At 44.5% G+C, this 22305-nt stretch overlaps 1 protein-coding gene across 4 annotated transcripts in view; it reads left to right on the top strand.

Annotated features, from left to right (window-relative positions):
* The window catches only part of LOC126356040 (uncharacterized), a 979035-nt gene that overhangs the window by 600892 nt on the left and 355838 nt on the right, over window positions 1–22305 (top strand). The window contains exon 1 of one of the 4 annotated variants that reach the window (XM_050006717.1): window positions 5153–5206. The exons of the other annotated variants lie outside the window; for them this stretch is intronic. Within the exon in view, the coding sequence (XP_049862674.1) occupies window positions 5168–5206 (39 nt within the window). The 5' untranslated portion in view covers window positions 5153–5167. Of the gene's footprint in view, window positions 1–5152; window positions 5207–22305 lie in introns of those variants that run through there. 4 annotated transcript variants of the gene reach the window in all.

Genomic DNA, 22305 nt, shown 5'->3' with positions numbered 1-22305 from the left:
GATTCCGGAATGAAGCGCCTAGAACCGCTCGGCCACCGCGGCCGGCAGATCAGGTATGCTTTAAATTCACACTGTAACCGTCGTGAGCATTAGTTACCTTTGATATTGGACGTGGTGAGTTGATGTTAACAACAAACTCCCTTAAGGCTATAAAGACGCCATTACCATCGCATCACTGAGTTTGAACGAGGTCGTGTAATAGGTCTACGTGAAGCAGAAAGACGTGGAAGGAACGTAGCCACTGTACATGATTACTGGCAGCGGTGGTGAGGAGAATGTACGGTCGCATGAACACTGGGCTCCGGACGGCCATGTGGCACTATCGAAAGGGAAGTGCGACGTATTCAGCGTATGGTTCTGGCGCGTCGTACTAAATCTGCAGCAGCAATTTGAGAAGCAGTTAGTACCACATTGACACGACGAACTGTTACAAATTGGTTACTTCAAGGACAGCTCTGAGCCAGACCACTGTAGCGTGCATTCTAGTGTCCTCAAACCACAGTCATTTGCAACTTCAGTAGCGTCAAGCGGGAGCCCATTGGGCCTGGGTGGAGGTCTGTTGTATTTTCTGATAAAAGCTGGTTCTGTCTCGGTGCCAGTGATGGTCGTATATCGTTTAGGAGGCGGCCTGTTGATGGCCTGCAACCAACCTGTCTGGGTGCTGGATACACTTGACCTACACCTGGAATATTGGTCTCGGGTGCGAATTCGTATGACAGCAGGAGCACACTCTTGGTTATCCCACGCACTCTGACTGCAAATCTGTACCTCCGTCTGGTGATTCGACCTGCTGTGCTGCCATTCATGAACAGCATTCCAGGGGGCGTTTTCCAACAGGATAACGCTCTCCCATACACCGCTGTTGTAACCCAACATGCTGTACAGAATGTCGACGTGTTGCCTTGACCTGCTCGATCACGAGACCTGTCTACAATCGAGCACATTTGGGACGTCGTCGGACAACTCCAGCGTCATCCACAAACAGCTATAACCTCGCCTATATTGATCGACCAAGTGCAACAGGCATAGAATTCCATGCCACTAATAACACGCAGCACCTGTACAACACAGTGCATGAACGCTTGGACGCTTCCTTTCAACATTCTGGCGGTTACACCAGTTATTGGTGTAGCAGTATTTCACAGTTTCTGTGGCTTATCTCACTTTTCCAGCGACCTGTGATCTTGCCGTTTTAATGATTTAAATACGTTACGTATACCTGAAATTTCATTACTCTACATAATTATATTTTGGTGTTACGAATTTTTTTTTTCAGTGTATGTACTATTCATCCTGAACTACTATGGTTATAGAGTGTATCAAAAACGCATGGCCAAATTTTCAGGACACACTGTTCATATAAGAGAAAACAGACATGGGTCCGGGAAAGCTTTATTGTCATGCTCTTTGTAGCACGGAAAACGAAAAGAAGCAGATCGCCCCATCATATAAAATGAAATTCTTTCTTTCCTGAAACGTTAAAAGAAAAATCCATTTGTTACGTACAGTTCAAGTTGTTGTGCATAAGGTATGTGTACACTTGGGAACAATACTCCCGCGAGCGGCAGAAGAGCGGCCAGCGTCGCGTTAGTATTCCGCATGTCTCTCAGCTCGCGACCGCGTAGAGCACAAAACAGTGTCGTCCACACGGAGCTAAGCGGCCCGCTACACTCGACGGAAAAACCGACAGCTGGTCGCCTGCGAGCAGCGGGTCAGCATCAGCTCACGACCAGCGTCTACACTTCTGAACAACGTGCTCGTCATCGCATGATAGGCCGCTCTCGGCTAGCAAGTGCGTATGCGCATTTGGTTCACCCAGGGACGCTTCTACCTTTGGGCCTAGGGCGGAAAAATTTGGATGGGGGAAAAGGCCGTAAGAAATTAAATTCAAATCAAACAGCGAAAAATACTGAGCAAATGCGGAGGTCAAATGAAAAAGAGGAAAAATTAAAACACTGAATTATTTTCAAAAGCATACGAAACAGTTACTTAATAAGGCTTTACTCACTTTGACGAACGCACTCAGCACGAAATGGAAAGAAACATGATCTTGATTTATCTCTGTCGAACGCTGGAGCGGAGTACATGCGCTGACTTGCGATCATGCTACGACTTCATACCATACTCCCTCAGTACCTTTTATTGTTTTTGTCTCAGCGGATCATTTTTCAAGCGTCAGTTGATATTTAAGTTCTACTGTCATTTCCTGTGGCTAATCAAAAATGGGTCTGAGCACTATGGGACTCAACTGCTGTGGTCATTAGTCCCCTAGAACTTAGAACTACTTAAACCTAACTAACCTAAGGACATCACACACATCCATGCCCGAGGCAGGATTCGAACCTGCGACCGTAGCAGTCGCACGGTTCCGGACTGCGCGCCTAGAACCGCGAGACCACCGCGGCCGGCTGTGGCTAATCGATCACTTATTCACAATCTACGTTTTGTACATCTCTATCAACATATCTAAAAGGCGTAAAGCGTAGGTGCGGTTATTCATACGTATACACTAAAATAAGGTGGTATCTGTCTGTAAGTCTGCCTCTGATTGTCTGAGACTCTACCGCTACGGTCGCAGGTTCGAATCCTGCCTCGGGCATAGATGTGTGTGATGACCTTAGGTTAGTTAGGTTTAATTAGTTCTAAGTTCTAGGGGACTGATGACCTCAGAAGTTAAGTCGCATAGTGCTCAGAGCCATTTGAAACATTTTTTGTCTGAGACTCGCGGCACGGGAAAGGAACTACATTGTCTTTCTTCGAACAAAGTAGTTGCCGTTTTCTTAAAATTTTACGTACAAGCAAATAGTAACCAGGAAAAGAGTGTCATGACTTGTTTATCGACGGGACATAATTGTAGAAATAGTGTGCCTTGCGCTTGCAAGCTGTTGTCTCAGTATAATTTACGCATTAGTGGAAACTGCAATCTTTTTGTTGCATATTGCACTTTGCTGACGGTTGCGTTTACGCACGTAACGCTCGGAAGGAAGTGTAATGGGAAATCTGCATTGTTGTGCCGTTTGATGTTGATGTTGGTGACGGTGGCGGTGGAGAGGGTGGGGGATATCGTGAATACCGATGGCAATTAAAAAGATAGTGCGTCGTTTTTCGATGCTCGACAGGGCGACAAAACGCCTAGCTACGATCCTGGATTCACCGCGAGTGTTGGGTGTTCCATTTCACTGAAAGCGACTCACTCCTCAACATTACTTACACATCATTTCAGTGATCATTTACGATCTTGGCAAGGGCATAAATATTCACATTATTGACAATTCTGGGGACCCTCATGTACTTCCGGCCAGGCTCGGCAGATGAACTTCAAAAGCTTTCTTGGTTAGTAGTTGCACAGAAACCAGACGGCTGTTATGGTAGTCCAGGAACATGAAAGTGAAATCATGGTCAGTAAAGAAGACAGACTAGAAGAGAATGCTTTTGGAATGTGTTACTGCAGACGAATACTGAAGATGAGATGGGTAGATCAAGTACCTAGTGAAGAAGTATTGGATTGAATTGGCGAAACGAGAAATTTATGGCACAGGCTTACCAAATGAAGGAATCTGTTGACAGGATACATCGTGGGCATGAAGGAATCGTCAGTTTGGTGTTGAAGAGAAGTGGGAGGAGGGAGGGGAGGATATAAAGGAAGGCTAAGGGATGAATAAGCAGCTTCAGAAAGATGTAGGCTGCAGTATTAATGCAGCGATGAAGAGACTTGAGCAGGATAGATTACGTGGAGAGCTGCGCCAAACCAGGCTTCGGACTGAAAATGACAACAAATCAGATCAGGTAGATCAGTGGTTCCCAACAGGTGGTCCGCGGACCCCCAGGGGTCCACAAGATGCTATTACAATAAAAAAAATATAAATATATTTCGTATGATAAAAGACTTTTTGTTTTGGCCGCTTCCTACAGGAGCAGGTCTTTAGCCAATGCTATCTTCTGCGTCTAGTATCTTCCTAGAGCCAACTGACACCAGCACACTATTTTTTTAATGAGTTTGTTATACTAAACACCCAGATTTGAAGACAAAGATTTTGAGCAATAATCAACAATTAAACAGTAACAAATGGTTCAAATGGCTCTGAGCACTATGGGACTTAACATTTGTGGTCATCAGTCCCCTAGAACTCAGAACTACTTAAACCTAACTAACCTAAGGACATCACACACATCCATGCCCGAGGCAGGATTCGAACCTGCGACTGTAGCAGTCGCGAATTAAACAGTAACAATGACGGCTAAATTGAATAAGTTTTAAGCTTAATATTTTTTGAATAATGAATATGTGAATGTTTTTTCTAAATACCAAAAATAGAAAACGTGTAAATAGACTCTTAATTTGGCTTTTTTAGGTACTTGATACTGTGATATTACAAGGTACCAGTCATGCTCGATGAGGGGGGGGGGGGGGGGGGGGGTTCCTCGAGAAAATTTTGTTGGGAACCCCTCAGCTAGATGATGTGTGTTTATGTTCGTGAGTTGCTTAAAACCATGTTTCGTGACCGATGGCATTCACTTTCTCTGTACCTAATTCCACCTTTACTTTGTTTAGTGTATCGAACCTAGGTACATGATGTGCTGTCTTCATGTCCGTATTGTCTGTGGCTACGAAAGCATACCAGCGCTTGAGGGATTCATCTTGCCCTTTCAAATAACTTTCAGTGCGCTGCTGAAACATATTAGATGGATTTTATTTTCTTCAAGAATTTTAATGTGGCCTCTATATCTTCACACCCATAGCAGCGGCTGTGAAGCTGCATGCCTTATAAGGTACAGTTACAACGATGGTAGCAGTGAGGGAATATTCACTGGGCTCAACTGCAAGCGGTGGCGCCCTCCCAGATTAGGGTAATGAGGCTGGGCTTGAAAGTGAAGTGTGGAGAAATAAACGAGACGTCGCGTGCTTCGTCAGAATTACCGTCTAGCAGGTATTCTCGAGTGTGGCCGGACGGCGGTCAGAGCGGGTTCCCCTTTCTCTGCGTCCCCCGCCCAGAACTGACAGGGGAGGGAGGGATTTCCTTCCCACGGCGCCTCTGCAGGTTCCCAGACTCGCAGACCGCCGCGTACACGCCGCTACCTGTCGCCGGCGGGTCGCATTGTGTGGAGAGCAGAGGCGAGGCGACGCGACAGTCTGCGGTCAGCGCACCGTGTGGCCAGGCTGCCCGCCATGTGCTCCTCATCCTGCTGCCGCCGCCGCTGTCTCACGGTACGTCTCACCAGCGACTCTGTACGGTTTTGGGAATGCGCCCTTTACTGACGTTGCTCAAAAGGGCTAAGAGCTCTTGAACACGACATTGAAATACGGAGATGTCTTTTCTAGCACCATATAAGGTCTTTTATATGTAAAATTCTGCATTTATTTGGCCGAGCGGTTCTAGGCGATTCAGTCCGGAACCGCGCTGCTGCTACCGTCGCAGGTTCGAATCCTGCCTCGGTCATGGATGTGTATGATGTCCTTAGGTTAGTTAGGTTTAAGTAGTTCTAATTTCCAGGGGACTGATGACCACAGAAGTTAATTCCCATAGTGCTCAGAGCCATTTGAACAAAGAACACTCAGGCTTGTTGTCCACTCGTCTGCAAACAAAACGTGCATCCTTTTCCTCTTTCCTTCAGCGCTGGCATCGCAGAAACCTTCACGCGTTATTCTTTCACAAAATGCCTGACGATCAACGATATTTTTTTCTGGCAGAATGGGGTTTGCCGGCTGGATATAAGTATGTTTTACCTACGTTTGTCTACGAATGAAGTCTTTCACAGTTGACCTACCGATGGATGGTCTTCCTTTTTTGCTGGTAATCATCAGAGAAGTTCAGAAGTTGATCAACTGCCTGAGTTCCTTTACCATATTTTCTCATTGTGTTTGCTGTGAGTTTTGTTGGTTGCCCAACTCTGTTGCCGTCACTAGCGTTACCATAACCTCTATTAACTCAAACAGCTTTCGAATCGCCGTCCGCCTTGGCCGACCTGTTCTAGGCGCTTCAGTCCGGAACAGCGCCGCTGGTACGGTCGCAGGTTCGAATCCTGCCTCGGGCATAGATGTGTGTGATGTCCTTAGGTTAGTTAGGTTTAAGTAGTTCTAAGTCCTAGGGGACTGATGACCTCAGATGTTAAGTCCCATACTGCTTGGGGCCATTTGATCTGCATTTATTTGAAGAATCTGTGTTTGATAGTTGTTGTTGTTGTTGTTTTTGGTTGTGGTGGTGGTGTTTAGACCGAAAACTGGTTTGCTGCAACTCTCGACTCTGTACTGTTCTGTGCATAGCACTTCATATCTGAATCATGGCTGCAACCTCCATCCACTTTGACCAGCTTTCTATAATGGAGCGTTGCTCTCCCTCTAAAATTTCTGCATCCCAACCAGCTCTTCAGTACCAAAACGATAATCCCTTGATGCCTCAAAATGTGTCCTATCAATGGATTCCTGGTTTTAGTCAGGTTGTGCCACGGATTTCTTGGTTACCCAGTTCGATTCAGCATATCCTCATCAGTTACATGATCTACCCATCCAATTGTCGGCATTCTTCCATGACACCACATTTGAAAAGCTTCTTTTCTCTTGTTATCTAAACTATGTATCGTCCACGTATCGATTCCACACAAGGCTACAGAAACAGATACATTCAGAATAGGCTTTTTTTCATCAATCATCGGACTGTTTTTGATGCGGTCAACCAAGAATTCCTCTCCTGTGCCACCCTCTTCATCTCAGAGAAGCACTTGTTACGTCCTCAGTTATTCGTTGGATGTATTCCAGTCTCTGTCCTTCTCCACAGTTTTTGCCCTCTACAGCTCCATCTAATACCATGGAAGTAACTCTCTCATGTCTTAACAGATGTCCTATCATCCTGTACCTTCTCCTTATCAGTGTTTTCCACAAATTCCTTTCCTCTCCGATTCTGCGCAGAATTTCCCCGTTCCTTACCTTATCAGTCCATCTAATTTTCAACATTCCTTTGTAGCACCACATCTCAGACACTCCGATTCTCTTCTGTTCCAGATTTCCCACAGTCCGTGTTTCACTACCATACAACGCTGCGCTCCAAACGTAAATTATTAGAAATTTCTTCCTCAAAATAGGCCTATTTTTGATACCAGTAGACTTTTCTTGGCCAGGAATGCCCTTATCCCATTGCTAGTATGCTTTTGATGTCCTCCCTGCTCCGTCCTTCATTGGTTATTATACTGCCTAGGTAGCAAAATTCCTTCATCAACTTCGTGACCATCAATCATGATGTTAAGTTTCTCGCTGTTCTCATGTCTACTACTTTTCATTGCTTTCTTCGATTTACTCTCAATCCATATTCTGTACTCATTAGACTGTTCATTCCATTCACCAGATCATGTAATTCTTGTTCACTTTTACTGAGGATAGCAATGTCATCAGCGAATCATATCACTGATATCCATTCACCTTGAATTTTAATTCCACTCCTAAACCTTTCTTTTACTTCCATCACTGCTTCTTCGATGTACAGATGGAACGGTAGGGGTAAAAGACTGAACGGTTTTTCGAAGCGAAAAATTCCAGTAAACATGGGCTCCAAAACCCGTACCTTAATAGCTACGAGCGCTTGTTGATCTCGCTACTGTGAAACACATCTCTTCTACTGAAAAATTGCTCGTAGCTGTTAAGATATGCATTTTAGAGCCCATGTTTACTAGGCGCTCTTTTCTTGTTTTCTTTCGTCCTACCTCTTCCCAATACATGGAAAGCAAAGAGCTTGCAGTAGAAGAGATGTGCTTCACAGTATCTATGGTTAAAAAGTGCTCATAGCTCTTAGGGTATGCATTTTTAAAGCCCATGTTTACTAGATTTTTTTGCTCCGAATGAACTTTCCCGTCGTATCTCAGAAGGACCGCTTGTATAACATTCGTCGTCCAGTATAACGTACTGCGCTCTACAGCCAAATATTCGCGGAGTCAATAACATGTCTGCGAAGATAATCTGTACGATTGTATCTTATTACCCGGCGATGTCATACACTGTCGAACGTTTTTCAGAAGTATAGAAGGACGTCACCTGCGTGTTAACTTGCGTCTACTGTTGGTACGATGTCGTATGTTAAAGCAAGCCGTGTTTCACACGACTGGTTTCTCGTGAATCTGTGCTGACTCTGTGTGAACGTGCCGTTATTCGTAAAAGATTGTGCAAGAGACTATCCGCACTTTGCTGTGTTTTCCTAAGCGTGTGCATTTAGATTCACTGTGGATCTGCGTACATAAGCCATCCTTGCGATACTGTTACACTACTGGCTGCTGCTTCTGTATATTTCTTCCTCGTTCGTGGCAGTGAATTACGACAGCAGTTACAACGCATTTTGGAGTGAAGCAGTGTTTATAGCGTGCTGTAGTACGATTTGAGACTGCGACACGCTGGGAAGTCCTGTCCGTCTACTTTCACTAAAAAGCCGCACATTGCGCTTTTAATTGCTACGGCAGTCAGTCATCTCATGATACACCATACACCGCAGATGGCGACGTCAGCGGCAATAGTTTATTTAACCGTATGGCTATGGCCCCCCGTCGGGCAGGGCGTTAGCCGGGTTCCGGTCTTTCAATTTGACGCCACTTTGCAACCTGCATTAGATGAGGTTGATAGGATGATTCCCAGCCGGGAATCTAACCCGGGCCATTCAGCTACCGGGGGCGGACAGCGACAATAGTGAGAGAAACCGACAGACATTAACTGCTGCCCTTCATGTCAGTAGAAATGTTACCTGAAGGAAATAAAGAACAACTTTTGGACGATATATTTGCTGTTGCAGCCCATATTATGTCGCAAAATCATTTGATCTTTATTGCAAATAAAACCTGAAAGTGCAGACTGCCCGCTGCAGTGAAAGATACGTTCTGGAAACAATTTCTTACGTTGTGGCTGTGTCCTTTCTCCACAGCATCCTTTCTTCCAGGAACGCTAGTCCAGAAAGGTATGCACAAGACAACTTTGGAAAGTAGGAGAAAGGCACTGGTGCAAGTAAGCTATGAGAGCTGGTCTTTAGTTTTGCTTGGATACACCAGTCGCTAAGAATGTTTCTCGTGAAGGCAAGGGTTCAAGGTTCGAGTCTTGGTCGTGCGTGAAGTTCCAGTCAGGCAGGTAGTTTCAGCACCTAGCGGGTCTTTCTGTGCAAACTGAGTCTGCTTTCGATCCTTGGTAGTCTTGTTTTCGAGAAGATCGATACCTGCATTCTTCTCTCCCCTCCCCCTTGTTCTCTCACCCGTTGTAGGTTTAGTTCTGCTGCGACAATCCATTTGTATCTTATTCTCATTAAGCCCAGTTCGATTCGTTTTCCACTTAAAACGATATTAGCCTGTATTGAAACTCTGATATCCATTGTGTCTAAAGAATTCCTTTAAAATGTGTTGGGTTTGGCAGATAAGCTGAAAATATCAATTAATTGCATGATAGGAATAACACAGAAGCCCGTAAAACCACGCAACCTCAATTTCCTGTATATTTCAGTCACATTACGTTGTTTCATTGTACAACACAGAATGGTCTACGTCCTACTTCAGTTCCAATGCTACTGAAATTATTACGTATAGGTCTGTACACTTTTTAACGCCTCTGGGTTTCAACAGTGTGTTAAGGCGTTGTGTTTAGCTCACAGCTGTGCGTTTATATGAATTGTACTATTTTCCTGAACATTTTTTTCATGGAAACAAGATGTTTACCGCCGCGGGTTTCGATTGCTGCTGTCAACAATTTGCCGTCCGCACGTCTCGTACAAATTTATTCGCTTGGCGCCGGCAGCGCTAATTCTGATTATTTGGCTGGTCGCCGGCTGCTTGTCACCTTTCCGTTGATGACAAGCTTCAAACACACTGACTTTTGCGAGCTTTAATTTTCCGGAAATCCTCTATTTCGCAATATCGTTCCACAACCTCGAATTTGCTTTTCAGGTAACTTCTCTGCAAGTTCTACACTGTTATAATAATTATCCGTGCAGAGGTGAGGCCACTTTCCATCAGAAGGTGTCAATGTTTCCATCACTGTTTTTGCTAAAGACCGTCCAGCGACGGAATAATCACACAGCATCCGAATGAGTATGCCGTCTTTCGTAATTTTCGACGGTTTGTAAACTTTAAAATTTAATCGTCCACGCCATGGCATCATTCCTTCATCAATTATGACTTTGATTAAACGTTTCTTTAAAATTTTTGGAAAAATAATCAATTAAGAATTGCACTTCAATAAGCGGGTCGGCATTATCCAGTTTATTGTGCTGTGGGAAAAATGTAAAAATGATATTTGTCTGAATCGGTTGCGGGACATTGTTTTGCGAAATATCGGTGTGTCTGTCAACGGATTCGTTGACCAATAATCATCGATCCTTGCTTTTCTCACAATTCCCGTAAGGATAGCAAGCCCAAACCATTTTCTAAGTTCAGGTCCCTTAACGCCGACACGTGTGGCACTTTTTTAATCCAATTTCCTTCTATTGCAACTTTGACTGTAATACTTGTTGGTTTCGTTGCTAATATATTCAAATAGATCGTTCCCAGTTTATAATTCTAAGATAACATCGACTCTCTGTGTATCCTTGGGTAATATGTTTGGTCTCAGGGATCCTTTAAATTTATTATTGGTCCTCGGTAAATCAAAGTCTGACCAATGTGCACTGCATTCCTCGTCTGATTCGGCCGAATGAAATGGCAACGGTAGCGTTCGCAGAATTTTTCTTGAACGTATTGCACGATTTCCTACGATTCTGCTTCACTTTCATCTTTTTGGTATCCAGTGTCTTCTTCCCAATAGGCCAAGACGTCCGGAACGTCAGGGAAGACGTCTGCGCATTCATCGTAAGTAATCCTAATATCTCTTTCGTCCGCCATGATGAAAGGGTACAAGTACTTATAAAAACAAAAAACCTGTTGACGTGTGTAACTTATTGTTACCTAAACAAAACATCAACAGAATGCAAAAGATACTTAAGTGCTGTCGCCGTCCACTGCGTGTTGTTATGCGCACCACACCACTGTGGTGTCGCCGGCCACTGTACGATAATATGCTGACGACACCACTGTGCTGTCGCCGAACGGCATAGTGTTAAGATAGTCTCTCACCCCCTGCAAGATAATCTCGTCCTACGGAACAATACGCAAACTGAGAGTTACGACGTCTATTTAGTGTATCTAAGAAACTACAAGGGCGTTCTATAAGTAGTGAGTAATGCAACGTTTTTCAACATTTTTTTCTCGGCTGATTTCGGTTGAAAAACTGCGACATTAGTCGTGGGACATTGTGGAATGTTCCCGCTTCAGCCCCTGTAGTTTCGTGAAGTTCCGATTTGTGGCGGCCCTGTACGTGGTCTTCATAATGGTGTCCGTAACGGAGATGCATTCCAAGAAGAGAGCTGACGTCGAGTTTTTTTTTCTTTTTTTTCCCCCTTGTGAAACCGGAACATCGTAGATATTCATAGACGCCTGCAGAATGTCTACGTAGGCCTGGCAGTGAAGAAAAGCACGGTGAGTCGTCGGACGAGACGTCTGTCATCATAGTAACAAGTTCGCGCAACCTGTCCGATCTCCCTCGTACCGGCTGGCCACACACGTCTGTGAAACTTAAGAAACGACTTCAGCGTGTTCGTTGCCACAAAAATGCTAACGAACTTGTTCTTCTCCATAACAACGCAAGGCCTCACACAAATCAGCGCACTCGAGAGCAGCTCACAAAACTTCATTCGACTGCTCTTCCCAATCCACCCTACAGTACGGATCTCGTACCTTCCATCTATTTGGCTCAAAGAAGGATATGCACTGCGCGAGGAACAGTACGTGGATGATGGGGAGGTTTCTGATGCAACAAGACTTTGGATCCGACGTCGACCAATAGAGTAGTGCCATGCGTGCTTACAGGCCCTCCCGGTAAGGTGGCCTAAGGCTGGCGAATTGAACGGAGATTGTGTTGAAGAATAGGGTTTTGTAGCCTGAAGAGTGGGGAATAATGTGGAATACTGAATAAAACCAAACCGCGTTCAGAAAAAAAGTGTTGCATTGCTTATTGAACGCCCCTCGTATTTCGCAAACATTGCTTTACACTTTCTACGTATCGTGAACATTGCCACCTCATTGTAAACTGTTCATCATAAAGGTGCGTGGCTTCCCCGCTGTTCCTAGTCACCTAGTACGCGAGGTACCTGTCAGAGAGTTGGAGTACCGAGAGCAATGTGCTGGGCCGTCCCGCGTCTTATTCTCGAGGTTCAATATGGCGAGAGAAGCGAGACCTTCACCTTTGGCCGCGCAGCTGAATCAAAACGTCCGACCGCAGCGGGCGCGCCGCCGAGTATCGAGGCTTTATCGCGGCGCAGCGTCTAAATCTGGCGGCAGCGGTGCGACTTGCCGCGTTACCCCACCTCGTCAGTCTTTTTCGGGCTGCCGTGATGTATGGGATGACGCACGTCCTGCCTCTATCCCCGAGCTTGCCTCGGATTAGCCGACGCCGCAGCCGTTGCAGTGATGTCCCCTCCAGGCGGCTCGTCTCACAAACTCGCCGCGTAAGTGAATCACTTCCAGAGCTGCTGCTCGTTCATGGTCTGGCAACACTTCGGTGCGTCAGTAATAACGCTTCAAAAGCGGTGTGATTGTCCAGTGATGATTTACCGTTTGAACTGATCTTTCATCCACAGTGCTTATTCAAAGCCACGACTGTAATGTAGCCAAAATGTGACCAGATTTCTACTTGATACTGTGGAGAATCTGCATTGCCACGCCACAGGGCCGTTTCACCGACGAAGCCGTACGTTTATAAGGGACGATCAAAAGGTTTCCGTTTGAGAGCATTTCTGCAGCGTAGAGGCAACGTAGCGCGACTCCGGTGCGGTAATTAAGTACCGACAGGTATGCAAGGGATTAGTATGGCATTCGTGCCTTTCCGACGTGCATGCGGTGTATACCGAAACGTGAACTACGGCGACTTGATTACCAAATGCGTTCGAGCAGGACCAACGTGCTCGTATTCTTTGCTCGGCTGCCGAAGGACATACGCTGGTAGAATTCCATCGGAGACTAAAGAATGTGTGTGGGGTATTTGCCTGTCGAAAACCAACAAATGCGGCAAGGGATACTGCTGCTTCACAACAGCGCAGGTACCCAATATCGCAAATGTCGTAACGCTGAAGTCACACCAAATTGAGACACACTCCAGCACCAGCCCTGATAAGTTGGTCTCCCCCCATGCCTTTGGTCCCACCGCACAATCATGGGCCAACTCTTGGGAGGCTACCTCCCTGTCTAATAAACTTCGTGCGATTAAGGTGACACCTGCCCCGTGTGGTTCTTCCGTCCGCCTCTCCCGAAAGGCCTCAACCACCCTGTGTCGTCTCCGCATTGGCCATACCAGGTTCACCCATGGTTTTCTTTTGCGTAATGAGTCGCCCCCACTTTGTGGTTGTGGAGCCTTCCAGTCAATAGCCCACATTTTGGTGGAATGCCCCCTTCTTTTGGCTCTGCGCACTAAGTACAGACTTCCTCGCACTTTACTTGTATAGTTGGCTGACGATTCCCGGATAGACGAACTGGTTCTCGGTTTCCTCCGGGAAAGTGGTTTTTATCCTCAGTTTTAAGGTTTTTAATCTCACTGTGGTGTTGGGGCAGGGCGGTGAGCGTTGGGGTGTCTCCCACTGTAAGCTGTTTTTGCAGATTCCCGACTACCCTCCCTGGCCAAGATCCTCTTTTTCTTTCCCTTTTACTCTGTTTTTATCACTTTTTAGAATTGGTTAGTCTCCTTTTCCTATACGCAGTTCTACATTTTAGCGGTTGAACGCTTTTAAATAGCAGGTGGTCTTGCGTCTACTGCAGCAGAGGTGGGATATTTCCTGCCTCTGGCACAGCCTTGGGGTTACTCTTGCTGATTTCCCTCATTTTGTTTTTACCATTGACAACACGACTGCACTTTTACGTTTTTTAGCCTTTTACCTTTTATCGTTCTGACTTTTGTGGGATGTCAGACTGTCTGAATGGACCACATTTGAAACAAGGGACCGATGACCTTACTGTTTGGTTCTTTCAACCCCAACCAACCAACCATCACGCCTTTGAAGCATTAATCCGGGGCATTATCAACGAATTTTCCATAACGCGTACTACCAGGGGGGGTAGGCCAATATTTTAGGCCCACAACAAAATAGGTTTAAAAATGAACAAATTTCATTAATTGTTGTTAACTATTACTAACAATATCTTTTATAAATAGGTACTTATGTACAAATAGGGTCCAGAACCTGAAAATATCTTTCAGGATGATGATAGCATATATACGCATGACAGTCACCAAAAAATTTTAAAAATTACAAATTTAGTTAATTCTCATTGAGTTTTGTTCACAGCATACTTTTTGAAAATATAGTTGTGTAGAACTTGAAAATATAACATTTGTTGCGAGACGTCACATGCACTACTAAGACTTAAGTTTTTGGGTTACTTTTTACCGAACAATTATTGATTCTGATATAAGAAATCATTAAAAACAGGGACTTTTTCAAAATTTTAAAATATAAACTCCCTGACAAGGTGGGCATGAAGTATCCCCCCGCCCCCTTGCTTTTGCGAGGGTGGAAAAAGGCCTTTGAAGGGTCGTTGGTTCCGTCGTACGTGGGTGTGTGCACCAGGCAGGTACGAACTTTTTGACGCAGCAGGACGCGATGTTTTACCAAACGAGTGTTTTAACCTGGTACGTCGGTGGAATAATTTCCTCGGTGTTGACAGCGATGTTGCCTGATTGGCATACCGATTCTGGACTGTGCGGACTTTGAACGGAAACTTTATCATCGCTCCCTACTGTGAGCAGCAGCGATTCATTTTACATTAAACGTTGTAAGTTGAATTGCGGAATATTAAAGTAGCCAATTTACTGTGAGACTGTACCACACGTGGTAGTCGAAACAAATTTAAAAAGTTGTTGGCCACTTGTTGACAAACTGCCTATTGGCTTCTGTATCGGGTTCTTCGGCCGACGTTCATCTGATGATTTTACTGACGTTTCGCCAGCACGAGTGGCTGGCATTGTCAAAGCTTCACCCTCCATTGTCGGTAGTGAACTGGCATCACCGTCGTTGCCGTATGTAGGTTTTTAATTTTCTTCGAGTCACATCCCGACCGGTGTTTACTAAAAAGTAACTAAGACGACAGCATTTGACATGATCAATATATCAGCGGAGTCAGTCACGTCGATCTGATATCTTCGCGTGACTGTTTGAAGAGAGATAAAGATGGTATTGTACGGTCAGAAGCGAGGTTTTCGTATGAGGTTTTCAGGAAGAGTGTATCTTTATGCAATAGCAGTACAACAGACTTTATGTAAAAAGATTGCTTGTAGTCCGTTTCCAGCATCGATGTATAAAGCCGAGTACAAGTATATAGCCTGTTGTTAATCCATCCATGTTGATTACTTTCCATTAACGTAAACCTGCCTGCCCCCTCCACTATTCACAGCCACATTTGACACGAATTTGTGGTGGCAATAGTGTTGTCAACGTTGCCTCAATACGTGATAGAACTGAGTAAATTTATACGCCTGAACATGTTTCACGGAGAACTCGGGTCGTTGCCGATTGGTACAGAATATTTCATGTGACAGTCGTAACTGTGTAAGTGGTTGCCTCTTACCCTAGCAAAAAGTTACTTCGCTACATGAGTGGTCAATTACAATTCACTGCAGAGAAATAACAATAAGAAAAAGACATGTAGATACTTCATGCTCATAGTAGACATGGTCAACTCGCTACTTCTAAGTGACCAAATTTGAATTAACTAGTAGGAACTTCCTTGAACACAGCATTGCAGATACCACACAGTATTGGAAACTTCGTTGCACAGTACACAAATAGAATGATCAGATGACCAACGGAAAGACTTCGGCGATGATGAGCCGCAAGTATTAGATAAACCTGTTGCGCTTTTGAGGATATTCATAATGCTTTAATGAAGCGTTCGTATTTGATCACTGTTTAAAATTTGCTTTAAATAATTCCACCCTACTTTCAAAGTGATGGAAACGTAAAAACTACCAAGAGACTCTGCAAAGTGGATTTTAAAGAGAAACGTGAAACGTCCGCCTGAGTCATAGGTTGCCTTACCTAAGACCGATCGCCAGGCTGGTTGTCTTGGAATTTTATTTACGAGATATTCAATTTTGTGTTCTGGCATTGTCGCAAAATTATGTAAAAGGTGAGTACCCAGCATCAGTTAACGAGCTCTATTTCTCTATTTTGTAAAATTTAATGTTGTTGTTGTGGTCTTCAGTCCAGGGACTGGTTTGGTGCAGCTCTCCATGCTGCTCTATCCTATGCAAGCTTCATCTCCCAGTACCTACTGCAACCTACATCCTTCTGAATCTGCTTAGTGTATTCATCTCTTGGTCTCCCTCTACGATTTTTACCCTCCACGCTGCCCTCCAATGCTAAATTTGTGAGCCCTTGATGCCTCAGAACATTTCCTACCAACCGGTCCCTTCTTCTTGTCAAGTTGTGCCACAAACTCCTCCCCAATTCTATTCAATATCTCCTCATTAGTTATGTGATCTACCCATCTAATCTTCAGCATTCTTCTGTAGCACCACATTTCGAAAGCTTCTATTCTCTTCTTGTCCAAACTATTTATCGTCCATGTTTCACTTCCATACATGGCTACACTCCATACAAATACTTTCAGAAACGACTTCTCACACTCAAATCAATACTCGATGTTAACAAATTTCTCTTCTTTATAAACGCTTTCCTTGCCATTGTCAGTCTACATTTTATATCCTCTCTACTTCGACCATCATCAGTTATTTTGGTCCCCAAATAGCAAAACTCCTTTACTGCTAATTTAATATGGGTTGCAAAAGAGGAAAAGCTGCACGTCGGTCGCTTTCACCCATTTCCGTGACATTGCCGTAGCATGTCTAATGCTTCTGGCTAAGAAATGTACTGCCAAACAAGGCTTGTGGTGAACTATTTTAAGAAAAACATATTTTAAGTGAGAATATTGTGAAAGCTGGCAGGCTGTATATCGACGTGCCCTATACATTTGTACATTTCATAATTACAGTTTGTCTTTTTATGAAATGGTTGCATCTCGACCGTTATACTATCATATGAACATTTCCGAACTGAATTAGGCAATGCTAAGGTAATTACGTAAGGAAACGAGGCACCGAAATTAGTAGATGAATTTTGCTACATTTAGTAGGTACCTAACTTCGACAGCCGAATTGTATAGAGGACATAAAATGCAGAATGACAGCAGCAGTGAAGCTGTTTCTGAAAACGGGTAAATTCGTTAATATGGAATATTAATTCAAATGTTAGCAAGCGTGTTCTGAACGTGTTTGTCTCAAGTGCTACGCAAGGGAAATGTGGACGATAAACACTTCGGATAGGAATAGAAAATATATTTTTGAAATGCGGTACTGTGGAAGAATGCTGAATACCAGATGAGTAGATAATACTACTGATGAAGGGGTGCTTAATCTAATAAGGGAGAAAATAAATTTATGGCTCAGCTTGAATAAAAGAAGTAATCGGTTGGTAGAACATATCTTGATGCATTGATGCATGGGTGAATTTTCGATTTAATAATGGAGGGAAGTGGAGGATGGGGTAATGATCGGATAGAGAGAGAGAGAGAGAGAGAGAGAGAGAGAGAGAGAGAATTGCTCAAATGCAGTAAGCAGCTTCAAATGGAAGTATATTCCAGTGGTTATGTAGAAATACTAAGACTTGTCCAGGATATACTAGCGTAGAGAGCTGTAGTAAACATTTTACAACTACTAATACTACAAAAATATCATTTATTATGTACGATTTTAGGACAAGAATTTGCGTATATGCTTGTTTTCAAAAATATGACTTCAGTATAAAATTTCACTATTTTACAAAATTGTTAAGGCTTTCGTGACGACTTGTTAACGAATTGCCTGTTGCCTTCCGTCTCGGGTTCTTCGGCCGACGTTTGTTTGCCGATGTTCCTGACATTTTGCTAGCAAGTGTGGCTGGCATTGTCAAAGCTTCATCGTCCATTGATGGTGGTGGATTGGAGCTGAGCTCGCGGCCGCAGATTATATATGTACCTGTCGCGTTAACGTCCAAGGGCTTTCCCGTGGTCATTACCGCTGCGGTTCTCCCCTTGCTACCTATAAAGATGGACCCATTTACCTTTAGGCTCTCTTCTTTCTACACAAAGAAGACAATAGCTTCAACAAGAAAGAAGAAAGCCTGAAGGTGAATGGATTCCGTATTCTCGTGCTGCAGAGGACGGACCGTTGCAGGTAGCAAGGGGAGAACCGCAGCGGTAATGACCACGGAAAAACCTGCGGATATTGGCGCGCCAGTTACGTATAATTTACGGCTGCTAGCTCGACTCCAGTCCACCAGCAATGGAGGGTGAAACTTTGACAATGGCAGCTAAATTTAGATTACGCGATAAGTCATACAAACCTGAATGCTGTAAATTCAACTAAATGCTTAGGAACGATCACATAAATAGTGTTGTGGGAAGAGCAAACCAAAGACTGCGATTCGTTAGTAGAACACTTATAAGGAGCAACAAGTCTACTAAAGAGATTGCTTACACCGCGCTTGTCCGCCCTGTTCTAGAGTATTGATGTGCGGTGTGGGATCCGCATCAGATGGGAGTGGCGACTGACATCGAAAAAGTTCAAAGAAGGGTACCTCGTTTTGTATTATCGTGAAATAGTGGAGATAGTGCCACACAAATCATACGTGAATTGGAGCGGCAATCATTAAAAACAAAGGCTTTTTTCGTAACAACGGGATATTCTCATGAGATTTCAATCACCAGTTTTCTCCTCCGAATGCGAAAGCATTCAGTTGACACCCACCTACATAGGGAGAAATGACCATCATAATAAAATACGAGAAATCAGGGATCGCACAGAAAAATTTAAATGCTCGTTTTTCCCGTGCGCCGTTCGAGAGTGGAACAGTAGAAAGACAGCGTGGTGGTGGTGGTTCCTTGAAACCTCTGCCAGTCCCTTTATTGTGAATGGCAGAGTAATCACGCAGATGTAGATGTCCTCGTGCTGACGACACGTCAGAAAAATCATCAAACAAACGTCGGCCGAAGAACCCGAGACAAGCCAACAGTCACTCTGTTTCACTATTTTGTTATAATTTGTAGTTATTGCACATACGGGGTGGTCCATTGCTAGTGACCGGGCCAAATATCTCACGAAATAAGCATCAAACGAAAAAACTACAAAGAACGAAACTCGTCTAGCTTGAAGGGGGAAACCAGATGGCGCTATGGTTTGCCCGCTGGATGGCGCTGCCATAGGTCAAACGGATATCAACTGCGTTTTTTAAAATAGGAACCCTCCATTTTTTATTACATATTCGTGTAGTACGTAAAGAAATATGAATGTTTCAGTTGGATCACTTTTTTCGCTTTGTGATAGACGGCGCTGTAATAGTCACAAACGTATAAGCACGTGGAATCACGTAACATTCCGCCAGTGCGGACTGTATTTGTTTCGTGAGACATTCATTACCTGTGTTAAAATGAACCGTTTACCAATTGCGGAAAAGGTCGATATCGTTTCGATGTATGACTATTGTGATCAAAATGCCCAACGGGCATTTGCTATGTATGCTGCTCGGTATCTTGGACGACAACATCAAAGTGCCCGGACCGTTCGCCGGATAGTTAAGTTATTTAAGGAAACAGGAAGTTCTCAGCCACAGGTGAAACGTCAACCACGACCTGCAACAAATGATGATGCCCAGGTAGGTGTTTTAGCTGCTGTCGCGGCTAATCCGCACATCAGTAGCAAATTGCGCGAGAATCGGGAATCACAAAAACGTCGGTGTTGAGAATGCTACCTCAACATCCGTTGCACCCGTACTATATTTCTATGCACTAGGAATGGCATGGCGACGACTTTGAACGTCGTGTACAGTTCTGCCACTGGGCACAAGAGAAATTACGGGACGATGACAGATTTTTTTGCACGCGTTCTATTTGGCGACGAAGCGTCATTCACCAACGGCGGCAATGGAAACCGGCTTAATATCCACTATTGGGCAACGGAAAATCGACGATGGCTGCGACAAATGGAACATAAACGATCTTCGCGGTTTAATGTATGGTGTGGCATTCTGGGAGGAAGGATAATTGGCCGCTATTTTATCGATGGCAATCTGAATGGTGCAATGTATGCTGATTTCCTACGTAATGTTCTACCGATGTTACTAAAAGATGTTTCACTGCATGACAGAATGGCGATGTACTTCCAACATGATGGATGTCCGGCACATGGCTCGCGTGCGGTTGGAGCGGTATTGAATAGCATATTTCATGGCAGGTAGGTTGGTCGTCGAGGCACCATACCAAGGCCCGCACATTAACCGGATCTGACGTCGCCGGATTTCTTTCTGTGGGGAAAGTTGAAGGATATTTGCTATCGTGATCCACCGACAACGCCTGACAACATGCGTCAGCGCATTGTCAGTGCATGTGCGAACATTACGGAAGGCGAAATACTCGCTGTTGAGAGGAATGTCGTTAAACGCATCGCCAAATGCATTGAGGTTTATGGACATCATTTTGAGCATTTATTGCATTCATGTGGTGTTTACAGGTAATCGCACTGTAACAGCATGCATTCCCAGAAATGATAAGTTCACAAAGGTACATGTATCACATTGGAACAACCGAAATAAAAAGGTTCAAACGTACCTACGTTCTGTATTTTAATTGAAAAAAACGTGCCTGTTACCAACTGTTCGTCTAAAATTGTGAGCTATTTGTTGGTGACTATTACAGCGCCATCCGTCACAAAGCGAAAAAGTGGTCCAACTAAAACATTCATATTTCTTTACGTACTGCACGAAAATGTAAAAAAAAATTGGGTTCCTATTTTTAAAAAAATCGCAGTCAAAATCCGTTTGACCTATGGCAGCGCCATCTAGCGGGCCAACCATAGCGCCATCTGGTTTCCCCCTTCAAGCTAGAAAAGTTTCGGTCTTTGTAGGTTTTTCGTTTGACGCTTATTTCGTGAGATATTTGGCCCGGTCAGTATCAATGGACCGCCCTGTATATACTAAAATATAGTTTCGCCTTGACGGTGAGCGGGTTCCATCGTACAGTTCAGATTTTTTCCCACGTCATTTTGCGGCCGTAGTGGCCGTGCGGTTCTAAGCGCTACAGTCTGGAGCCGAGCGACCGCTACGGTCGCAGGTACGAATCCTGCCTCGGGCATGGATGTGTGTGATGTCCTTAGGTTAGTTAGGTTTAATTAGTTCCAAGTTCTAGGCGACTTACGACCTCAGAAGTTAAGTCGCATAGTGCTCAGAGCCATTTGAACCAATCCACGTCATTTCCGGAGGCACTGCAATTTACCTCGAGTCCGATGAAATTGGCACAGGCAATTTATTTTTCTTGTTTGTTATTATCTTCCGTATCATTTCCTTTTAATTGCCTTTGATTCCATTTATTTGTCTACGTAAAGCGTTTTCAAAATATTTCAACGTCTAATATAGCTTTGGCCGTATTTTAGTAGTTGGGAACTGTTTGCGAGCCTTAGTGAACGCTGGAAATTGGAAATCGCTAACAGAAGCGAGAGGGCGGCAGCTTTCTGCGCTCCGTGAACAGGCGAGTAAGCAGAGAGAGGTAATGTCACGGTGGGACGGGGTTCCCGTGGTGGTGGGTACGGGTGCGCCGTGGCGTGCCGCGGAACCCAGAATAGCCGGCGTGGCCGCCGCCCAAGAATCCCTTTGAGGGGGCGGTTTCCGCCCCGCGCTCCCAATTTCCACGCGAACACTTTGCCGCCGGCAGCCGACATGAAAGAGCTCCGCTCGGCAAACGCCACCAATGGTCTGCACGTCTGCCGCGCGAATCAGCTTTTGAGCGCTCACTCGACGAGGATGCGACTGGGGGTCGCACGATTACGTGCGCACCAGTGTGCTTCCGGCTCATTAGAATTTGAAAACAATTTCCACTGTCTAACTGGTACAGGTTTACAAATTCCAGGGATGTTAGGAGGCGATAATAGGGGAGTTATTCACGAACCCGTACTAACCACAAACCTGTATTCCAATATCCGTGTTCAACAAGCCATTGCAATAATAAATAACAGCTCACTAAAGCACAAAAAATGTTTACAAGCTCAAATGAATCAATATCAAATGAATCAATATCAAATGAATCAATATATAGAGTTACTGGGCGTAATAGTTACTGGGCGTAATAGTTACTGGGCGTAATAGTTACTGGGCGTAATAGTTACTGGGCGTAATAGTTACTGGGCGTAATAGTTACTGGGCGTAATAGTTACTGGGCGTAATAGTTAGTGGGCGTAATAGTTAG

Source organism: Schistocerca gregaria, chromosome 3, assembly GCF_023897955.1.
Source record: "Schistocerca gregaria isolate iqSchGreg1 chromosome 3, iqSchGreg1.2, whole genome shotgun sequence".
NCBI lineage: Eukaryota > Metazoa > Arthropoda > Insecta > Orthoptera > Acrididae > Schistocerca > Schistocerca gregaria.
Note: the sequence above shows the minus strand (reverse complement) of the source record. Positions and strands in the feature narration are given on the sequence as shown.